Source organism: Cibotium barometz, chromosome 34 (assembly GCF_041138505.1).
Source record: "Cibotium barometz isolate CiBa-2024 chromosome 34, ASM4113850v1, whole genome shotgun sequence".
Classification (NCBI taxonomy): domain Eukaryota; kingdom Viridiplantae; phylum Streptophyta; class Polypodiopsida; order Cyatheales; family Cibotiaceae; genus Cibotium; species Cibotium barometz.
The window spans coordinates 32,754,770-32,768,279 of NC_141079.1; the positions used below are offsets into that span (position 1 = coordinate 32,754,770).

The window sequence follows — 13,510 nt, forward strand, 5'->3', positions numbered from 1 at the left end:
AACCCCAGAAGATATAGCTAAACTCTAGGAATTTATGAAAACTAACAAGCCCAACCACCCACCCCCAACTTCAAGAGAGGGTCAAGAAGAGACACAAGGCTCCTCGAGTTCAGCTACTTATCATGCGTTCTCTTCAATCGTAAGTAAATTATTAAACCCCTTTCCGAGTGTAGCTCCTACTAATCCATCTGAGGCAGAATGCACATTCTCTCGCTTACCTTCTATTCCTATCGAGATTCCCTTTAACCCTTTAGTCCCGGAGGGACATGCCGGCACCTAATATGTCTGCACCATGGTCGCTTGATGAGGTATGTAATATCCAACCTTAAGATGACATTGAAGCTTTTACTGACATGATTGTCCTTGAGTCCTTGACAACTGTAGAATACGAGGAGTTCATCAGAGCAGGAAACCCACTTTTAAAGCCAAAGCTCATGTTCAAGGTGTTGATGCAAATCACACCATTTGAACTCACCCGAAGAATCATGCAAGATTATGCTGCAATGGAATCAAGAAGGCAGCCTTATGTGCCTTACCCTCTCCGCGCACCAATGCCAGATTTGGAAGAGTTGTTACCAATAGGGAGAGAAGATACATTGTGGGGGAACGTGGCTAAGCACACAAAGCTGGCAAACCCACAATTGGCCGACCTGATAAATCTGGATTGTCATCTTCATGATTGGCTATTGTTTTTGTAGGTGGTGCAAGGCACATCCAGTTCATACAAGGAGGGCTACACAGCCATCACCACATAGAAATATCTGACGATCCCCGAATATAGTCATCAGTACCAGTGCTCCCCGCTAACCCAAAGAGTGGATCTGCTCTACATGCCCATCAAGAGAAGGCTCACCCCACTCCAATTCCATGACGCAAAGCGATTAAATTCTCATGTCTATTACAATTTTCTGCAACTTTCACCATCTACTTCCCAGATATTACAAGCCAACAACAACAAATGCTCACATGGATACGAGTTTAGCGCCGAATTCTTGATCCAGAGATCGTGGTTGTTGTCAAATTCCTGAAGTTGATCGTAGTCCTTATCGATCAACCAAGGGAAAGGTATGATAGATTAGAAGTAGAATAGCTTCGCTTTGACATGAACATAGGTCCCAATGAGAGAGACATGATGTTGTATTATCATCACCTACAGTGTCTTCCCAGCTACATACACATCACGTTTGAAGACATGGTGGACACCGTGTTCTGGACTTGACACTCAGCATTCAGAAGGACTTTGAAAAAGCTTTAATCGGTGTTTTGACCTCGGTAAAAGGTTCTAAGGAGACAGAATCTACATCAGGTAGGAAGGGATGTTAATCCCATTTTGGATTAACAAGGATGTTCCTCCAATTGAGGACATTAATAAATGTCATGTAAAGGCACTATAAAAGTTGTATTGAGAAAAAGGCCACCCAAGGCCTTAGTAAGTTTTGGGCACCCAAGTATGAATAAGGGCCAATTGTATAAAAGGCAATTCTCATAATGAAATGACACAATCCCCCTTTGTGCTATGAGAGAGAGAGAGAGAGAGAGAGAGAGAGTGCTCTAGCACATGTGCGTCTTTCATGCATACATGTGTGAGAGAGTGAGAAATTGATTACCTTACATTCATGGTGCGAGCGACTTCGCGATGATAGCATGGAGGTAGAGTTCAGAGGAGTAGAGCTTCCAAAGGGAGCGTGGGGGGCCTAAAGGGACGTGAGCTCGAAGCATTGATAAGTACCCAACGATTATTATGTCTATTACTTCTCCTATTTGCGGTTATGTGGAGTTCCCTCTACTCACATTTGTACACTTTTTTTTTGTATGAACTCGACTCACCATGTACGTTTCATTTATGAAATAAGCCTACCTGTGGGACACGGAATTCTAAGAATTGGACCTATAATAAGATTGGAGTGCAATTATTGGATAATAGGTAATAATTATACTTTAATTCCCTAATAATTATGAAAGACTATTTTTTCTTAAAATTTATACCTGCTGGTATAGATTGTATGACAAGAAAATCCCCAAAGGACAAGAGTAGGTATGTCCTTACGAGTCTAAGACTGTAATAATTGTTTGGCACAATGTTAGGTCTCTAGGCTCACGTGTCCAAACTCATGGCTCATGTCTCACATATCTAGGCTCATGTATCAAGCTTTGTATCAAGCTTCACATCTTTTTGCGTGGGACTTTGGACTCACGTCTCCAACGCGAGAGCTGGTTTGGCCTAGTTGTTGGTATTTTAAAGATTTTTTGGACTTAATGAGAGGTGATTATAATGGCCATAATTCTAGTTAATGATTGTTATAAAAGCAATTAAGAATTTTTTGATTATTTTTTATGGATTTGCATGCTTCTATGTTACCAATTCAAACAATGCATGAAAAAATGTATAATGCATAAACACAATTAACTATACCACTCTAATCCAACCGACTAGAGCTTGATTCAAACAATGCATAGAAGTTATGAAATTCATGAACAACTCTAATCCACCCTAATGAAGCTTAAAGCTCATGTTTTCAGACTGAATTCCACTCCTAATAATTATAATTGCTAAACTATTCTTAGCTCAAAGCAATTAATTCTAAGCCTCTTCTTCAGGTCCAATTTCATGCAAATCACCATTAAAATCAAGGTTTTCCCCTTCCAATAGATGAAACTGGAATGTCCTAATGCAAATAAAACTTCAAATCAAAATCAAACACAATAATTAAACACATCCAATGACTCCAAAACTGTATGTTTTATGAAGTGTGATCTCTTGAGCAACACCTGGCAAAATTAGATGATCCCAATAGCTTGGAATGGATGGATGGACATAGCTAAGCCTTAGGGTAGTCCTCGGCAATAGCGCCAAATATGTTTAAGTCAAGATCTTACGTTAGCCTCATGTCACTAGGCTCACATCTTTTTTTTACTAGCTTCATGTCTCTAAACCACAGTAACTGAATCAGGTATGTCAACTAAATCAGAAACACTTAATATGTAAACCACCATACTCTTCCTCTACCTTATTGGGCACATCTTGACATATCAATCACCATACCTAAATATTAAGAGTCTAGCATACACTAGCAATAACAAGAACACATGTTAAACTTCAAACTTGACAAGCCTATCATGTAAATTAAGAAAAGTGGGTATTGAAGCGGAATGAAATGCACAATCCTCAAAGGGCTAAAGCTGGAGGTCTTGTAAAAGTTGACACCATCCTGAGACAAGCATGTATGAAAGGAATGAGACTACATCATCTTGACATAAGGTCACATAACACATCCAGTAAAACTACAACAGTTAAGCATTAACAGCACAAGTAGAGTAAAGAAGCATCTGAAGTACTAAAACATATCCTCTAACTGATGAAACATCCACAAGAAAAACATAGATATTGAATATTTATGTGGCAAATGGTAATATTTCAAGACAGATGTTCTCCTACAAAAACATGATAACTTTGCACCTTCGGCCTCATGATAGCACTCAATCCAGGCTACAGCCGACCTTGAACCCTACAGGGACACCCAAAAGAAACAAGTTACAGCAGCCGGTTTACATTGCTGTAAAGGCTTTCTTACCACCCTCAGCTGCTCCCATCGGAATGACTTTTAGTACATTAAATCTCACAGTCTTGGACAGAGGCCTACATAAACCAGTAAGGTTTGTAAGCTAAACACAAACCCTTAAAAAGGACCTATAAACACAATTGATTCTCACAAAATTCGACTACTAGCACCTCAAGTCACCTCATATAGGTCTATGTTGCTACAGGATCAAGACAGCCTTACCTGCACTGCCCAATGATGACCTTGTCTCCTTCCTTTACACGAAAGCAAGGTGAGACATGTGCGGAGAGGTTGGAATGCCTCTTCTCATATCTGAATGGTCAAGACATAGAAAATTGTTCAATACTTCATACATACACACAGATAAATGTATACATGTCATGGTAAGAATTCCAATAGTTCGAGCAAATCAAGATGCACACATGGAAAACAGCTCCAAATACGCAAAAGGTGTACATGACAAGTGACAGAAATCCTCAATAAAGCCCAGTCAGGTGATAACAAAGTAACAATACTATTGCAGACAAGGAAAAAATACTGCCTTATACCTCTGATATTTCTTCACAAAGTGCAGATAGTCTCTTCGGACAGTGACAGTCCTCGTCATCTTGGTGCAGTTAACTGTTCCAGTTAGGATGCGTCCTCTGATGGAAACATTACCAGTAAAGGGGCATTTCTTGTCAATGTAAGTACCTGCCATATAATGCCATACCTGTTGTGAGAACATTTGAGACAAACAGCCTTACTTCAAGATGATGTCAGACCAATACCCACCATACTTCAAGACAGCTCAACAAGCTGCCTGCCTACAGGAATGCCTAAGGAGGCTTTGGCTATAAACTCCATCAGACCCAAAATAGCCCATTTCCTAAATATCATAGGGTTCTTACCAAGTTTTAACACATAACTACAAACTACCACATCTGAAAGGTCTTTTCAGGAGCCTTGAGGCCTATTAAAGTGCTAATCGCACCTCAATAACTTGAAAATAAATGTAAAGCATACCCTAGGAGCCTTAGGATCCTGATACAAAGGAAGATACTTGGGAAAACCTGAATAAAAACCCTACCCTAGATGGCAACTTTGGTAATCTGTCCAAGTTGGTGACACTTGCACTTACCTAAGAAAACCTGATCCTTCTAAGGATTTTAAACCCTAATATGAGAGACCCATGTTATCCAGATTGTTGACACTCGCATTTACCAGAAACTTCAAGTGGTTATCTCATGTGCTTATCACATCTTGGTACTACCACAACCTGCAAATCCCACCTTGAATGGCCTCCGTAACCCAAAACACAGACAAAGTTTCGGTTCGCATTGGACAGCAGTGCCGTGCCCTCAATTAATTATACCTAAAACAAACAAATCACATTATAATGACATTAAATGGCATAGCACTACCTTCAATGGCTTCTCTGGGAGTCTTAAACCCTAATCCGATATTCTTATAAAAACGATTGCCACGCTTCCCAGGAGCTCTGCCCTTCCCTGAGATCTTCCCGCTGCAAAATAAAAAAATCGGTAAAACAATCCAGACAATGAAGGGAAAAATGACGGATAATCTCTTCGAAACCTGTGCAAGCGACGAAAAAAGAAAAACAGGAAGCAGACCATAAAAGAGGAAGAGTTACCTGAGAAAAACCTTCGGCTGCTTGAGGAAAGCGCGCTCCGTCTGCAGCAGAAAAGAGCAAACCGTGAGAGGAAGAGAGGTTGTGTAGATGAGAAAAAGAGGAGGGAATCGGACACCGCACCTGTTCCGCCATAGCTGAATGTAGGCAGGCCGGTCAACACACAGCACGCGCTTTGGAGAGACAGACGAAGAAGCCTCAGTAGAAAAACCTTGAACGTGTTAGGGTTCCTCTTTTATACAACATTTTTTATTCCACGTTTTTCATCTAAACTTTTTTCTCCCAAAGCATTAGATCTAAACTCTCTTTTTTTGACCAATAATATTTATTTATATTTTTTTCTGGCTCTGGTGTATGACAGATTTGGAACAGGTAATATAAACTTTTCTTTTCAAACGCATTAGATCCAGTTAAACCTTTTTTTCTTTTTTGAGAGGAATTAACACTCCTTGGGCCCTTTATTTATCTCAACCCTTCGCCCGTCGGGCCGCTGCAAAGTGAGAGGGTAGAGTAGGCTAGAATCAAACCATGTCTCTCTGTTATCCATTTGGCATTTCTTCCAAAGTCTTTCCCAAAATGAAAGCACTTTCTCACGCTATCATATAGGTCTTGAAGAGACCCAAGTGACCTGCCAATGGCATGGAATGCATTTCTTCAAGCACCTTTTGCTTGAATGATGAAAGGTACTTAAAGAAATGCATTCCATGCCATTGGCAAGTCAGTTGGGTCTCTTTAAGACTTATGATATTGTGAGAAAATGCTTTCATTGGAAAGGACTTTGAAGAGAGACGTGTATGCTTTTGTCTCAAGATGTTTAAAATGCCAAATGGATAAGGATCTTGTATTTTATGTACCATTTGAGATACCTCTTCATCGAGCAGGTACTCCTCTTGTATGTCAATGATCCAATCACTATGCACCTCTGATATGGCTGCTAATGAACATGCCTACATTCTAGAGAGTGAATCGACAACCACATTATCCTTCCCCCTTTGTGTAAGTGATCTAGAGTCATAATTTGAAGAGTAGAAACCCACCTTCATTGCTTGGGAGAGAGATTGGGCTGACATAAGAAATATTTTAGCATCGATCACCCCTCGAATAAAATCTGCTCCCATAGAGGTAGTGATGCCACCAACTTCTTAATGGCATGTGAGATAGCAATCATCTCTTGATCAACATACATGCATTTGTATCTCCTTACCGTGTAGCTTTCAGCTCTCTCATATGCAATCACTCCATGGTCTTGATACAAGACAACCCCAATGCCTCTTCCACATGCATCTACCCTCATGGTGAAATGCTTTGATGAATCCAGACACACAAGCATAGGGGCTAAAGTGAGCATATTTATTAGCTCTTCAAAGCTCTTGTTAGCCGTGGGCATCCCAAAAGAATGCCCTCCTCTTCAAATTATCTATCACCCATAGAATGATGATAGACAAAGAAACCCTCTTAGAGTTGAGTAGAATTAGACCTTCCTTGGATCCACTCCAATGCCATCTTTGCCCACAATATAGCTAAGGTATTCCACCTAATGTGCCATGAATGTGCATTTGCTTTCCATCGCATAAAGGTGGTTGGCTCTCTCACATCCAATACTTATCTCACATGCCTTAAGTGTTCTTCCTCATCCTTGCTATATACCAAGATGTCATTGAAGAATACAAGGACCTATTTGAATGTGCATTTGCTTTCCATCGCATAAAGGTGGTTGGCTCTCTCACATGCCTCAAGTGTTCTTCCTCATCCTTGCTATATACCAAGATATCATCGAAGAATACAAGGACCTATTTGAAGAGGTAGGCTGACGTACCTTATTCATCATCAAGGCTTCGGATGCATTGCATAGACAAAACGGCATCACCATAAAGTGAAAACGACCGCTTTCGGTTCTAAAGGCAAATTTATGCTCATCACCCTCCTTCATACAAATTTGATGGTATTCCAATCTCAAATCAATCTTAGAGAACACCCTTGCTCCCAGGAAGTCATCTATGCAAGGAATTCGGTATCTATTCTTGATAGAGATCTTATTAAGAGATCCCTATAATCAATACACATGCGTAAGGAACCATCTTTCTTTTTGACCAAGAGAACAAGTGAGGCAAATGGAGATTGAATTGGTTCCACCCATCCCATATCAGTTAGTTCCTTCACTTTCTTGGTAACTTCATCCTTCTCCACCTTTGGGACCTTATGAATTGGTATCTATTCTTTATAGAGATCTTGCTAAGAGATCCCTATAATCAATACATCTGTGGAAGGAACCAACTTTCTTTTTTACCAAGAGAACGGGTGAAGCAAAGGAGAATGAATATCAATTAGTTCCTTCACTTGCTTGGCAGCTTTATCCTTCTCCACCTTTGGGAGACGATAAGGGGGTTTGTTCACCGGCTTGGCATTTGGCTCAAGCTCAACTCCATGATCAACATCCCCCTTAGGTGGCAAGGATTTGGTCATGTCAAATACATCTTTATACTCTTGCAAAAGCTTAGCCATACCCTCATGCACATACAAGGGTTATTCACAACATTGGTGAACGCATACACATATGATTCCAAATTCCAACAAAAACTTGTTCACGCCCTATTGGAAATTTGCTCATACTCCACCTATAAGCATAGGAATCGATTAGTTGCATGAGTCCATTTTTGTTGGTTATGGTTTGATTGAACATATCAATGAACATTGATCATTGAGATTGTTGTGACCACGGACAGATTAAAAGAGAAGGATTGATTCTCATACTTTATAAAGGAAGCACGCCAACTCTGCACCCTTACATATTTTTATACATAGGCTAAAAGTATTTTGAAGTGTGATCTTGGTATACGAACCATCCCAAATATTCTCTACTAGGACCTACTTTTAATATGCACCTCTTGTTGTAATATTTAAAGTCTTGATATTATTTCTTTTGAGTTTCCCTAAGGATACTTTTTCGAGTGTACAATGCACCTCATGATATGGAAATGCTTGTTGGAATGCATAAACACAAAGATTACCTTGATAAACACAGGATCATATTTACACTTATTTATCTCATTTGCACTTAACATTAAAAGATTGAATTCCCACTTTAAAAGAGGTAATTATCAACTTAGACAAAATGACCTTTTTCCTAATTATTAGAATCATCATCCCAATAGCTAACCACACATGCTTGAGCATCCCAAGAACTACAAAACTTTCCAACTATGACTACTAGATGAGTACTTTTATAAAATAATGAAGCTCAAGCATATTTAAAGGACAAATTGTTATAAATCATGACAAATTTACCCACACATAACAACCTAGCTTATACTCTTATATTAGCTCTCTCTCACTAGGCAGTGTGAAGATGACTAAAGAAGGGATGCAAGAATGCCAGTAGGAGCCTGAGCTTGAAGAGAAAAATGGGGGAGATCCTGGTGACCCAACCTGAGGTGCTAATGAATGAAGGACATAAAAAACAACAAAATGGGGGAGAAAATATAGAAATTCAAGACAATCAGGACAAGATAACAGAGATACATGCATAGTAAGAAAAGGCCATGTTTGTTATCAAGAAAGAAGGCAAATCAAAGAGATATAACATCAGAGTGCAAGAAGATGAGCTTGAAGAGATAAAGTAGGAGATGACCAAGAGCCCAAAACAGTAAAAGTCAGTGCAAAACTGAGTCACGAATTTAGAGAAAAACTCTTAGAGCTGTCTGTTGAGATCTTACAAAGATGTATTTGCGTGTGAAACTACTTTGACAAGAAGGGAATTGATCCCAACTTCTATCAGCATAAGATCAATCTGAAGGAGGATGCAATTCGAATAAGGTAGAGTAGGTATAAGATGAATCCTAACTATGCCAAGTCAAGGAGGAGATAGACAAGCTATTAAGAGTGGGATTCATCTACCCAATAGACAAAGTAGAATGGTTGTCATGTATAGTCGTTGTCCCCAAGAAGAATGGGAAGCTTAGAGTCTGCATAGAGTACACAAAGTTGAATGCCTCCACAATACAAATCCATTTCCTCTACCATTCATATACTCACTATTGGATGTTGTACATGACATGAGATATATTCATTTCTGGATGGATTCAGCAATTAAAACCAAGTGCGCATGGCTCTAGAAGACAGAGGAAACAACATTTGTGACCGAATCGGGGGCTTTCGCCTCTAATGTGATGACCTTCGGACTGAAGAATGCTCCAGTCACATTCCAAAGAATGGTGCAAGAAATATTATATGAATATTTGACCACCTTCATGAGGGTTTTTGTAGATGACTTCAGTGTGTTTGGGAAAAAAGAAGATCACATAAAGCACTTAATAATGTGTCTAGAAAAATGCAGAAAGGACAGATTGAGTCTTAACCCAGCTAAGTGTGCCTTTGCAGTCACAAGTGGATCATTGTTGGGGACACATAGTTTTCATAGAAAGACTAGCAAACTTGGACTCGACGAAAGTTGAGATCATAGTAAAGCTGCAACCACCTAAGAATAATAAGGAGTTAGCCAGATTCGTAGGATTAATTAAGTGGTATAGTAGGTTTATGAGATTCCTGGCAAATGTACCAATACCTTTGTACAGCCTAATTGTAAAGGATGTGGAATATGTCTAGTTAGGAGCATATCAGGAAGCATTCCAAAATTTGAAACGGATGCTATCTTCGGCATCGATTCTCTAGTAGCCAAACTTTGAGTTGGTGTTTCATGTTTTTGTGGATGCCTCTGACTTGGCCATAAGAAGTGCTTTAATGTAGGAATCACATGAAGGATGGTTCCGACTAGTGTATTATGCAAGTAAAAAGTTGTCAAAAATTAAGAGAAATTATTCCACCACAGAAAAGGAATCACTAGGAATGATTCACTCAATCAACAAATTCAGGCACTATCTATTGGGGAATGTTTTCGAATTTCATGACCATGAGGCACTCTTGTATCTAGTAAATAAGCTAGACTTAACAATGAAGCTAGCCATATGGATGCTATTACTGTAAGAGTTTGAGTTCACAATAAAACACACCCCAGGATATAAACATGCAGTTGTAGATTTTCTATCTAGACTGGAGTCAGGAGAAGCTCCAGATGGGATGGAGGATGATTTCCCATATGCACACCTCTTCATCATAAATGAAGAGAGACCAAGTTGGTATGATGAAATACTGCAGTTCCTTTCCAACTTGTCTTTTCTATAGTACATGTCAAGGGATTAGAGGAAAAAGCTGACTCTCCGAAGCAAGTCATTCGTGGTGGTGGTGGCAGGATGGTTATATAAAATGGGCATAGACCAGATTTTGAGAAGAGGCATTCCTGAACATGAGTAGCAAGCTTTGCTGGCAACAGAGGCACATAGAGGGATTAGTGGAGGCCACTTTTCCACAGAAATCATGGAAAGGAAAGTGTTCCAAGTAGGATTGTGGTAGCCAACATCATTGAAAGATGCCCACACATTTGTAAAAGAGTGTGACATGTGCCAAAGGCTTGGGCATTCAAATGATTCAAACAGAATGCCTCAGACCCCGATACTACCACTCGAGCCAATTCAAAAATGGAGTCTGGACTTTGTAGGCCCATTCAAGCCAGAAGCTAAGAGGACAGGAAACAAGTACATACTAGTTGCTCCACAGATTATTGCACAAAGTGGGTAGAAGTAAAAGCTTTGAAAGACTGCAAGGCATCATCAGTTGGCGGCTGTACAAAACAATAATGACAAGATCCAAATGCCCAATTGAGATACTCAGCGCTCAAGAAAGCCATTTCCTCAATGAAGTGATCAAGAGGCTGATAGAGCAGCAAATAATTATACACAAGAAATCAACGATCTACTACCCATAGGCTAATGGACAGGTAGAATCCACTAACAAAATCCTGAAAGGAATTTTGATCAAGATAGTTAATGAGATCAGGACAGATTGGGACACAAAACTGCATTCTACATTGTGGGCATTCAGGACAGCTTATAAGGAAGCGACAAGACTTATGCCATTTAGCATGGTGTATGGGAGGGTTGGAAGTAGTAGTGCATATGGAATTCCTCACACAGTCTCAGAATAGCTGTGGCAGAAAGATTATCCCCGAAAGAATTAGAAATTAACAGGATCAAGAAACTCCTTAAATTAGATGAAAAAAGATTGTATAGTTCATGGACAGCTGAGATTGGGTAGAAAAGAAGAAAGCTCCAAGTAAACAGGAACACCAAATTCAAAATCTTTGAGGAAGGAGATGCAGTCTTGTTATTCTCCTCAAGAATGGGACCTCACTTAAGAAAGAAAAAAATGAGATGGACAGGTCTATACAGAATCATCAAGAAAATGAGATGGACAGGTCCATACATAATCATTAAGAAAATATGGATAGAAACCTTTGAACTGGCAAGGCTAGATGGTGAAAGGTTAAAGAAGTTGGTGAATGGATATAGGCTAAAGCCTTATCATGGAAAGATGTCAGAATGGGAAAGGACACAAGCAAGGCAAGCACATCAAGAACCAAAAAGCATCCAAGGAGCAAAATCCAAATCCAATCAAGTTCAGGAATTGGGATCAGGATAAGAGCAAATGTCAAAAGGGAGAAGCACAAGATCTAAAATTAGAAACTATCGATGTAAATGTAATTTCAAAATGTATAGAAAGGGAAGAGACAACTGTTAATTGCACGGAGGCGCAGCAGGAAAGTCGATGGTGGTGCCCTATAAAAAAGTACATGGATGGAAGGGGAAAGGTGTCACATCAAGCTTGCCCCACCATTACCCAGTCATAAACGACCTCGTGTGGTTTGTGCAATAAGCACTAAGAGGCCATACCTGAAAAGAATTTTGGAGAATAATGAAGACATCGGGAAATTATGGCCATACCAAGGGGAGGTGTGCGCCACGACAATGGCCGAGGTGCACTGCAGTTTCTCACTTAAACGCCCACCGTGCTTGGTTTGCAATTCTCTATTGTGCACAACAGTTGTGTTCCCTGCTTTCTCTTCACTAAGCTTCGATGTGCTACCTACCCCCTCCTTACTAAACTTTGCTATGATCCCTACCTTCTCTTACCCTCTAGCTATTTGTTGTTTGGAAAGATGGTCGAGTTCGAGTACTTGTCATCCACCCTATACAAAGAAGCAGAGAAGCACGCAGAATGGTTGAAGAAGATGGGGTTGAAAGGGTTTGCAAAGCTACCTTGGAAGGAGCTCCAACATAATTTCAAGGTAAGAGAACAATCAGATCAGCTTTAGTGCTCCAATGTCATGACACTGCCCTTTGGAGAGAAGAAGGAGTTCACTCTCATATACGTATCAGAGGTGTTCCGCTAGCCCAACAAAAGGGGAAGTTGAAGTCAAACCAACAAAAGATGATAATCTCATCGCAGAGTTTGGCCCGTTGGAAGGAAAGGCAAAGGAGTATAAAATAACCATAAACACTGAAGAGGACAGGTAGAAGCAGATGAGGTTTGTGGTAGAAACGGTAAACCTCACACACAAACCCTACCACATGTCTAGGAAAACATTTGGGATGGTGAAAGTTGTAGAAGCAAGCACACGGGTGGCATGGGCGGAGGTGCTCTACCACAACCTCAAAGAGCAGATCGGAAAGCTCACTAGGCCAAACACAAAAACCTAAATTGGGCGGTACCTTGACACCCTGTTCTCAAAGGTAAAGTTCAACCAAGAGCAGAGAGGGAAAAGGAGGAAGGCACAAAGGAAAATGCCCCTGGAAACCCTAAGATCTCAAAGTCTTCAAGAAAGACCAACTACCATAGGTCACAACAAAAAGAGATTGTTTGAGTTTGGAGAGAAGAAGGTCAACTAAAAGAAGGGAAAGATCCTTAAGGGTGGTTCCATTGAAGGAGTGGAAGGGCCAAGTAGTCAATAGATGGAGGAGGATTTGGTTGCACTGGGCCAATCCGTGTTGTTGTCCTAGAGGCTGGAGAGAAGAAGGTCAGCACAAAGAAGGGGAACATCCTTAAGGGTGGTTCTAGTGAAGGAGTGGAAGGGCTAAGCAGTCAATATATGGAGCAGGATTTGGTTGCACTGGGCCAATTCATGTTGTTATCCTAGAGGCTAGAGCAATAGCAGGTAGTAGGAAGCATCCTCCACTACCATAGTATAATTGGAGATGTAGTTTCCACAGCTAAAATCCACAAATGCCCAAAACAGCCTCGATTGTACCAAGCCCATCCAGTTTTCTAGAGACAATAAAAATGGATTAGGTATAGGGAGCTCTAAACTACCTACATAGATTCGTACAGATGCCCAAAACAGCCTCGATTGTACCAAGCCCATCCAGTTTTCTAGAGACAATAAAAATGGATTAGGTATAGGGAGCTCTAAACTACCTACATAGATTCGTAC

The 13,510-nt window shown here is 40.3% G+C and overlaps 1 protein-coding gene across 2 annotated transcripts in view; it reads right to left on the reverse strand.

Moving 5' to 3' along the window:
* Positions 1–3,370: 3,370 nt before the first annotated feature.
* Positions 3,371–13,510, reverse strand: part of LOC147618931 (small ribosomal subunit protein uS17y-like) — a 178,550-nt gene continuing 168,410 nt past the window's right edge. The window contains exons 1-6 of one of the 2 annotated variants that reach the window (XM_086774097.1): positions 5,314–5,435; positions 5,194–5,234; positions 4,964–5,064; positions 4,109–4,253; positions 3,783–3,872; positions 3,371–3,637 (exon numbers count right to left, since the gene is read on the reverse strand). In XM_086774097.1, coding sequence (XP_086630223.1) covers positions 3,547–3,637; positions 3,783–3,872; positions 4,109–4,253; positions 4,964–5,064; positions 5,194–5,234; positions 5,314–5,325 — 480 coding nt within the window. In that variant the 5' untranslated portion in view covers positions 5,326–5,435 and the 3' untranslated portion in view covers positions 3,371–3,546. Of the gene's footprint in view, positions 3,638–3,782; positions 3,873–4,108; positions 4,254–4,963; positions 5,065–5,193; positions 5,235–5,313; positions 5,436–13,510 lie in introns of those variants that run through there. The other variant, XM_086774098.1, reaches the window with a different exon arrangement.